The sequence below is a fragment of the Heloderma suspectum genome, chromosome 7, assembly GCF_057233095.1.
Source record: "Heloderma suspectum isolate Gila_16-S chromosome 7, 16-S_ref, whole genome shotgun sequence".
In the NCBI taxonomy this organism is placed as follows: domain Eukaryota; kingdom Metazoa; phylum Chordata; class Lepidosauria; order Squamata; family Helodermatidae; genus Heloderma; species Heloderma suspectum.
The window spans coordinates 17,456,776-17,466,063 of record NC_139464.1 but is presented as its reverse complement, the minus strand read 5'-3'; the positions used below and the strand labels follow the sequence as shown (position 1 = coordinate 17,466,063).

The window sequence follows — 9,288 nt, the reverse complement described above, 5'->3', positions numbered from 1 at the left end:
CGCTGGGGCCAACAGTCATCTCAAACCTTCCTTACGCCTGTGCCTGCCCAGCTTATTTCTTGTTGGGGAGGGAGGAAAAATCAGCGCTGGATGTGAAAACTCCCATGCAAGCTAGAAAGAGAAGTGGGGGTGGGGGGCCTGAATGCAACTGCGATGGTAAAGAGATATCTGTCAACACTGCATGACTCTCAGTGGGATGTACATTCTGGCATGCATTTGAGTTCACAACCACAACTTGTGATTCCGCATATACCTTATTTATTTATTTATTTCTATACTGCCCAACAGCCGAAGCTCTCTGTGCAGTTCATATAGAGAGAGGGGCATGGGTTTGCACCATGATTTTTTTCACTGGCAAAATTAAAACAAGAACCCCACATGCACAGGAGTCGTCCAGAGAGATCGGAATAATATTCTGTGCACTTTCAGTGGATGTTAAAAAATGTGGTGAGGGAAACTCCACAGAGATAAAGAGACTACTTTCACACTCACAACCTTATTGCCAGCTCTTCAGAGTAATGAAAAAGGACAACATTACCTCCCACCACCCCTTTTATTTTGGGTCGTGCTCCCAACATTTTTGTGGAAAGTAAATGTTCTATATTTGTCCTTCTTCTGTGTTTTACAACCCTTCCTTTTTATCTGGCTTTTGTATGCATAAGGTGGATGGGGAACTCCACTTGTAAACAGGAGCTGTGCTCATGGATCCTGACACTAAAATACCATCCAGCAATTCTACCGAAGTCCTGTTCCGGGCTTCCGGCAGGAGCACCAATAATCTATTCAGGACCTAGGAGAAGGGAACCTCAGGCTGGTTTCAGTTCCCCAGTGGTGTACTGGGGCTTGCAGGGACACACTGACACTTTTTTATTAGCAGGAACACTGATGGTAAGGGGCGGCTCCCTCCCTGGCTCAGAATTCCCTTTGAGCCAGTGGAGGCTGATGGCTCTGATTTTGGTGGGGCTGTGAATCCATTCTGGGTTTCAGTCAGAACCATCCCAAATCCTAAAGGAGTCACCCAAGGAGCTGAACCCATTTTGGGGATAGGGCTCAGCACCTTAGATAGCTCCTTTGGAGTTCTGGATGGTCCTGACTGAAACCCAGAATGGATGCATAGCCCCACTGGAAACAAGGCCACCAGCCTCCACTGCTCTGAATTTAGCTGCAATTTTCACAGATGCTGGGGGGAAATGAATGTCCCAAATATGATATATCGATCCCAGTTGTAATGCAAAGTATTTTGCAATGGCTTGGTCCTGAATGGGCAATTAGGATCCATTGGCTTACAAAAGACGTGCTCCTGGTGGAGATAAAAACTGTTAGAACTGGTTTGTTGATATGGATCATATCAATTGTATTTTTGGATTCTCCTTGGAAGCGTGGCTATGGGGATTGGCATGATGAGCATCTGCACTTCAAAACCTCATTCCCCTTGCTCTTCCCTGTTCTGCAACCAATTTGTTGGTGCTGTCAAGAAAGCCATTTCCTGTAGGAGATTTAGCTGCTGGTAGGAAGCTCCACTTCCTAAGGAGTGGCTGGCATCCAGTTGTCAATGCTGGGAATATTGCAACCTTGTCTGCAAGTTACAGGAAGGGGCAGTGTTGCAGTTAGCTAGTTCAGAAGAATTTAGGCCACATCTAGCCTTAGGAACTCTACAGCCACCAGTGTGGTTTCCTGTGATTTCTTGGTTTTGCTCTTCTCCTGCCTGCCTGCCTGCCCCCCTCTGACCTCCTCCATTGCTGAGAGCAGTTGTGTTTGCTCTCTTGCTGTTGCCGGTGTTATAGAACACAAATGGACTAAGCAAACTGGTTTTTGAAACTATGTGCTGTACCTGCATTTTTATGCAACAATATTGTGAGTAAAACTATTTTTACCTTTCTTCACTAAAGAAGGCTGTGGTCTCCTTTTTAGCCTTGTGTGCATGTGGGACTGGTAAATGCTCATTCTGTTCTGTCTTTTGTTTTTCTCTGCTAACTGCCTTTCTAGCAGGGGGCATCAATACTAAATAATTCTCATTAGTTAAAACTAGTGCTGTGCCGAAAAATTCTCCCACATTTTTTTGACTATTCACATTCAATTTGATAGAGAAGAAATTGCTTTCAAAAAGAAATTCAGAGGAGAAGAAATTTCAGAGAAATGCTCATGGGCTGGGTTCAGGGTTCTTGTGCTTACCTTAGAATCATAGAATAGTAGGGTTGAAAGGGGCCTATAAGACCATCGAGTCCAACCCCCTGCTCAATGCAGGAATCCAAGTCAGAGCATCCCTGACAGATGGCTGTCCAGCCTCAAAAATCATAGAATCATAGAATAGTAGGGTTGGAAGAGGCCTACAAGGCCATCGAGTCCAACCCCCTGCTCAGTGCAGGAATCCAAGTCAGACTAGGGATGGCGGAGAATTCTGCCACGGATTTCATTGAGGCTGAATGCACTGGCATTCGGCCCCCCGAAACCCATGGCGGAACGGCCTCCCACCTCCCCGCCACCTCGTGGAATAGCCCCGGAACGAAACTTATCTGGGGCTCCAGCGGCAGCGGTGATGGCTCCGGCGGCGGTGGCTGGTCTTTCAACCGGCTGCCGCGGCCGCCATTTGTGTCCTGCAAGGCTGCCGTGATAGGCTACATAAGTATTTATGTAGCCTATCACGGCAAAGAGCAGGGACGCAAACGGCGGCTGCTACGCTGTTAGCGCCGCTGCTCTTTCCATGATAGGCTACGTAAGTATGTAGGTAGCCTATCACAGTAAAGGCAACTATGCAAATGGCGGCCACTACGCCATTTGCGTGGCTGCCTTTACCGTGATAGGCTACATAAATACTTACATAGCCTATCGTGGAAAGAGCAGCAGCACAAATGGCATAGCGGCTGCCGTTTGCGTCCTTGCTCTTTGCCGTGATAGGCTACGTAAATACTTATGTAGCCTATCATGGCAGCCTCGCAGGATGCAAATGGTGGCCGCTAAGGCGGCTGCCATTTGCATCCGCAGCAGCCCGTCCTTGGCCGGAACTCCAGCCCTGTGGAGCCGCCACGGAGTGGAGCCAGCCAGGGAGGATTCTGGGGGGAGGGACGGAGTGCGTCTCCCCTCCACCGTGAATCACATCTGTGAAAAGGTAAGTGACTTTCGTACATCCCTAAGTCAGACCATCCCTGACTGATGGCTGTCCAGACTCGTCTTGAATGCCTCCAGTGTGGGAGAGCCCACCACCTCCCTAGGTAATTGGTTCCATTATCGTATTGCTCTGACAGTCAGGAAGTTTTTCCTGACGTTCAGCCGGAACCTGGCTTCCTGGAATTTGAGCCCATTATTCTGCATCCAGCACTCTGGGATGATCGAGAAGAGATCCTGGCCTTCCTCTCTGTGACAACCTTTCAAGTACTTGAACAGCGCTATCATATCTCCCCTCAGTCTTCTCTTCTCAAGGCTAAACATGCCCAGTTCTTTCAGTCTCTCCTCATAGGGCTTTGTTCCCATCCCCTGATCATCTTTGTTGCCCTCCTCTGAACCCTCTCCAGTTTGTCTGCATCCTTCTTAAAGTGTGGTGCCCAGAACTGGACACAGTACTCCAGATGAGGCCTAACCAGTGCTGAGTAGAGGGGAACTAGTACTTCCCGGGATTTGGAAGCGATGCTTCCATTAATGCAGCCCCAAATGGCATTTGCCTTTTTTGCAGCCACATCACATTGTTGGCTCATATTCAGCTTGTGATCGACAACAATTGCAAGATCCTTCTCGCTTGTAGTGTGGTTGAGCCACGTATCCCCCATCTTGTAACTGTGTATTTGGTTTCTTTTTCCTAGGTGCAGAACTTGGCATTTATCCCTAGGAAATGTAATTCTGTTGTTTTCTGCCCAGCGCTCCAGTCTATCCAGATCACTTTGAATTTTGTTTCTGTCTTCCAAAGTATTAGCTATCCTGCCCAGTTTTGTGTCATCTGCAAATCTGATCAGCATTCCCTGCACCTCCTCCTCCAACTCCAAGTCATTAATAAAAATAGGATATGATAGGTACTGTTTTATTGTTTTTGCCTGAAGCCTCATCTTGAATGTCTCCAGTGTGGGAGAGCCCACCACCAACCTGGGTAATTGGTTCCATCATCGTACTGCTCTAACAGTCAGGACGTTTTTTCCTGATGTTCAGCCAGAATCTGGCTTCCTGTAACTTGAGCCCATTCTTCTGTGTCCTGCACTCTGGGAGGATTGAGAAGAGATCCTGGCCTTCCTCTCTGTGACAACCTTTCAAGTAATTGAAGAGTGCTATCATATCTCCCCTCAGTCTTCTCTTCCCAAGGCTAAACATGCCCAGTTCTTTCAGCATCTCCTCATAGAGCTTTGGTTCCAGTCCCATGATCATCTTCGTTGCCCTCCTCTGAACCTTACTTAGGAGGTGACTGAGGAGTGTGTATGAGTGTCCTGTGGGTCACTGATCTCTGTGGCAGCCTGTAGCCTCCTTGGCTTCCTGCACTTCAGTTAAAGCCATCATGAGGAAGACATCATGAGGCAATTCCTCCCATGGGGGGGGGGTCCAGAAAATGCAGGTGGCCTGGGAGGCTGCAGGGCAATGGATAGATGTGTAATAGAGAGAGAAAACACACACAGCACCCCCGGCCACCTCGCAGTGATTAGGTAAGCTCAAAAACCAAAAGAAATTCAAAAGTCTGCCTGAGAAAAGTGGAAGCCTCAACACAGTTGAAGCTGTTGCCACGTGCAGGAGCAGTGTGATAAACCAAAAACCATTTGGAAAAAAGAAAGAAGCTGTGCTACAACTAGAGACGTTGGAGAATTCCACCACGGATTCCAGGGAGGCCGAATTCCAGTGCATTCGGCCCCCCAGAATCCGTGGCGGAACGAAGCAACCCCCCTCGCCCGCCCCTGAAATGGGCCCGGAATGGAGCCTACCTGGTTGTGGCCGTCCGGTGCTCTGCGAATGGCTGCCGCATCTGCGGCCGCCATTCACCTTCCCACGAATGGCCATGATAGGCTACGTAAGTATATACGTAGCCTATCATGGCAAAAGACAGGGACGCAAATGGCAGTGGCTACGGCGGCCGCCATTTGCGTCCCTGCACAGCCCAGCAGTGGCCAGATGTCCAGCTGTGGGCAGCCCCAGCTGGCAGCTGCACGGAGTCGCCGTGGAGTGGAGCCGGCCGGGGAGGATTTGGGGGGGAGGGACGGAGCACCTCCCCCCCACCGCAGATGTCCCTGGATGAAACCAGGTAAGTGTTTCGTACATCCCTAGCTACAACCCCTGCCAGTAGTGAGCCTATCTGTGAGAAACTGTTGGAGGATTTCTCCTCCTCTAGAAGAAATTTGGTGAAATTGTTGCCCCAATTTCTCTGCGCACAAATAGGCTGAAGAATTTTGAGAGGCTCACCTCACACATCTCAAGGGCTGAGGGACGGGGGACAGGATAAAGCCAGTGGGCTACTGTTTGCCACTTGGTCTTCAAACCTGGCTGTCCGTCCAGTCTGCTTTTGGTATTCATTCTGGGATTTCATTTGATCTTCAGTCTTCATCTGCTGCTAACTGGCTTTCGGGTCTGGAAGCTGTTGAATCCTGAACTCTGCCCTGTCCTATGGGAAGACCCTTACTTTGGGATAGGATAGGATAGGATAGGATAGGATAGGTACTGTTTTATTGTTTTTGCCTGAAGCATTGCTTCAAAAGGCTTCTCTATTGCTCCACAAGGTTTCTCTATTGTTTTAAAGGGTTTCTCTGATTGCTTTGGGTTTTCTCTGATTTCTTCTGATATTTGTACACCTTTTCTATGCCTTTCCCCCTTCCTTATTGTTAATAAACATCACATTTTTTTTCAAAGTGTGTGTGTGCTTTCTTCCACTTAAGTCTCAGTACTAAATTCAGAGCCTTCTGCTTTGGTCTTGCTACTGGCTAGAGTTTGGGGCTCGGGGTGTGAAACAGAGGGTGTCAGCTTGAACCCTTATTTCTGTGCCCCAAGGGTGCCCTGAAAGGTCTGTGTATCCTCTGGCTCAGGCTGGGTTTGGATGTTAAGGGATGTTGGCAGTCTACTGGGTAATTTGTTTGTTTGCCCACTGCCCACACTGCAGGGAGTTGGGCATTTTGGAGTAACCCCTCTTAAACCTCCTGACTCCTCCTTTACAGGCACTGTTGCCAGTTATCTGACCTGGGTTGTCTATATGTAGTCTAGTTGCCTGCTGGGGCTTTGGCATGGTCAGGAACTACACACACAGCAGACTACTGCCCTGTGTGTGTAATCAGCAGCCACATGTGAGAGAATCCAAATTAGTGTCCCTTTTCACAAGCGGGTGCCTCCATTTACTGATGTCTCCGCACAAGAGGACTGTTCTTCCTTCAGGCTGGTTGTTGACAACTTTCTGGCAGGTGCTTCCATGTTTTCAGTAGTCTTTGCCTCTTTGCTCTCCCGTCTGAATCGCTTCACAATTAAAATGCAGAGAATGATATATAGGATGCAGCATCCAAATTTGAGCCCAAAACCGAGTCCAAGATAGACATTTCTAGGATAGAACAGACCATAAGAACAGCTCAGCTGCAACAGAATTCAAGGCATGGGTCTATTCAAATGTGCAGAAATAGCAGGTGGTAGAGTCCTTTCTGGATTATTCCATTTTGGAGTGCAGGTAAGGCATGGTATGTTTGAATACAAATGGAAGCTAGGAAGATTTTTAGGATTCTGACGGACATGCTGACTTTCCACATACAGGTAGTGGTTTTTTACATGCACAAGAATTCAAATATGTGACCCCTCTCCTGTAGTCCAAAGTGGCATAGTTCAGGAAGGGCTGTACTACCATGTGCTATTTCTGTGTGTTCAGATCAGCTCTATGTGGTATTATTTTATTTATTTTTGGTCTGGGAAAATTTACATGCCACCTTTCCAAAGTTGTCCAAAGTGGCTGAAAAAGCAGACTGCAATAAATCTATCAAAGCAAGATTAAAAACAAGACAAACAAGAGGACAGATAAATGGCAGATAAAATACCAGGCAGAATTAAACAGATCCATTTCAAAATGGCCACCAGAATAAATGTGATTTTAAAGGATAGTAAAAGGGCATTAAAAAGTGTACTAGAGAGTTCTCCTTGGGGCAGGGAGCACCACAACCTGGGTGCAAAGACAATTAAAGCCTTCTCCCACATTCCCACCAGATGTACCTCCACCTAACTTTAAGATAACTTTAGGTGGTAGGATATAAAGAAACAGCTGATCTTAAGGGATGGGGGCCTCATAAGGGTGGAATGGGTCCCTTGGGTATCCTGGTCCCAAGGTGTGCAGGGCTTTAGAAGTATGCCGAAAACAGAAGAGAAAATATTCTCAGGTGCCTGAAGCAACACTTATTATCCTTAAAAAGTTTAAGCAATTTAAGCAGACAGTTTCAGGCATTTTCAAGCACCTGAGAATATTTTCTCTTCTGGTTTGGGACACATAAGTGACTTCACCTCTTGCTGTTTCCTTTAAAAGTAAAGAGCTTTGAACTGAGCGCAGAAACAGATCAGTAGTCAGTGCAGAAACCCAGCCTGGGCATACAAGCAGGCTGTATAGCTGCAGCTTTAGCTCACTATTGTTGAGAATATTTCATCTGAAAGTTACAGGAAGAGGGCAGTGTTGCAGTTAGCGAGTCAATGCATGGGAATTTGAGGCATAGCTAACCTTAGGATCTCTATAGCCTACAGTATGGTTTTCTGCTCCTCCCCTTCCTCTGCCCCCCCAGTGCCTTCTTTCTTTGCTGGGAGCATATGAGCTTGCTGTCTCCTGCTCCTGCCTGTGTAAAGCAACACATAATGGATTTAACAAACTCCGTTTGAAACCCTACACTGTGCCTGCATTTTTATGTGCAAGAATACCTGCTAGGGATGCTGGAGAAATTCGAGATGGACTAAAATGAGCTTGGATTTCTACGAATCCACCCTCCAGAATCCACTGTGGAGTGACCCCCTCAGGCCGCACAAAGTCCATGGACTTTTGGATATCTTTTTTTACTCTCCTGAAATTTATGCTTATTTATTTGTAGGAAAATATACACGTTTCTGCTGAGGAAAAGTTGAATGGAATGGGAGACAATATGCTAAACAATATGTACTAAGGTAAATTATGTACATGAAAGCTCTTACATAATTATTTGCGTATTTTTCTGCATTATGAAAAAAAATAAATTCTCATCCACCTGTGAGCAATTGATGGAACAAAAAGTGCCTGACAATCCATGAAACACAGATGAGGTGGATTTTACACAGTCCGTACATCCCTACTTGTGCGTAAAGCTGTTTTTTCTTTCTTCACTAAAGAAAGGTGTGGTCTCCTTTTTAGCCTCTGTGTTCATGTGGGACTGGTAAATGCTCATTCTGTTTTGCCTTTTTGTTTTGTTTTTCTCTGCTAACTGCCTTTCTAACAAGAATCAGCAATACCAAATAAATCCCATCAACTATGTAGATCCAGTACAGCAGTTACGTAACTTTAGTCTCTGGTTCTATGTAGGATGGCTGCCAACAGGTGACACTTCCAGCATGAACCATCTTTTTTCTAGCCTCATCTGTGTAGCGATACAAACTCCTCTCTGTATAACCAGGAGGATAAATTACAAAATGGGGGTGGGATGGGCAGGGGGGGCCTTGCTCCATGTATACATGATCTCAGAAAGATGGTACTGACAATCATCCTTGTACTGTTATGCAAACTTACATCCTGCTTTTAGCCTTCAATATGGCATTTTTATTCATAGGGGCGTGGTTTTCCCCCTCCCCCCTTTTTCAACAGTAACAGATTCTGGGGTGCTGGGGGCTGCCAGACAGGGTTTAGCGGGCTGCACTGTTTGCACCCCTGCTCTAAAGGAAACCTAGCTTGTAAACTTTATGTAAAGGCTACCCTGAAAGTCTTACCACTTGGGAGAAAGGGTGTGGGGCATGAAAACAGCCAGTTGGTTTACCCACCTAATCACAAACGAAATACAAGGCCATCACACACAGCCAGGTCTTAGGGCTCCTTTACCCCAAGCTTTTCATTCCACAACTTTACCAGGTCTTCTGCTTCCAGAATCTTTGCGGGATTAAGATTGGCCCTTTACATGCACTTCCCCCATTTTTCCTGGGATTTCATTTCTCTGCAAGTTCTATGTGTTTCATTACACAGCCATTAGATGGTACTGCGGTTATAGCGCAACTCTGTAATTACACGGAGGGATTGAAATCACCATTTTTAAACATTGCATTTTCCGTGTTACAAATAAAGCTGCAGAAATGGTCACAAAGAACGGGAGAGGCCCTGGAGGCTGACGACGTCATGTAAAAGACCCGCAAACTTCC

At 46.7% G+C, this 9,288-nt stretch overlaps 1 protein-coding gene across 1 annotated transcript in view; it reads right to left on the bottom strand.

Moving 5' to 3' along the window:
* Positions 1–6,267: 6,267 nt before the first annotated feature.
* Positions 6,268–9,288, bottom strand: part of LOC146339366 (solute carrier organic anion transporter family member 1C1-like) — a 40,100-nt gene continuing 37,079 nt past the window's right edge. Inside the window, exon 14 of the mRNA XM_084811699.1 lies at positions 6,268–6,487. Coding sequence (XP_084667825.1) covers positions 6,268–6,487 — 220 coding nt within the window. The remainder of the gene's footprint in view (positions 6,488–9,288) is intronic.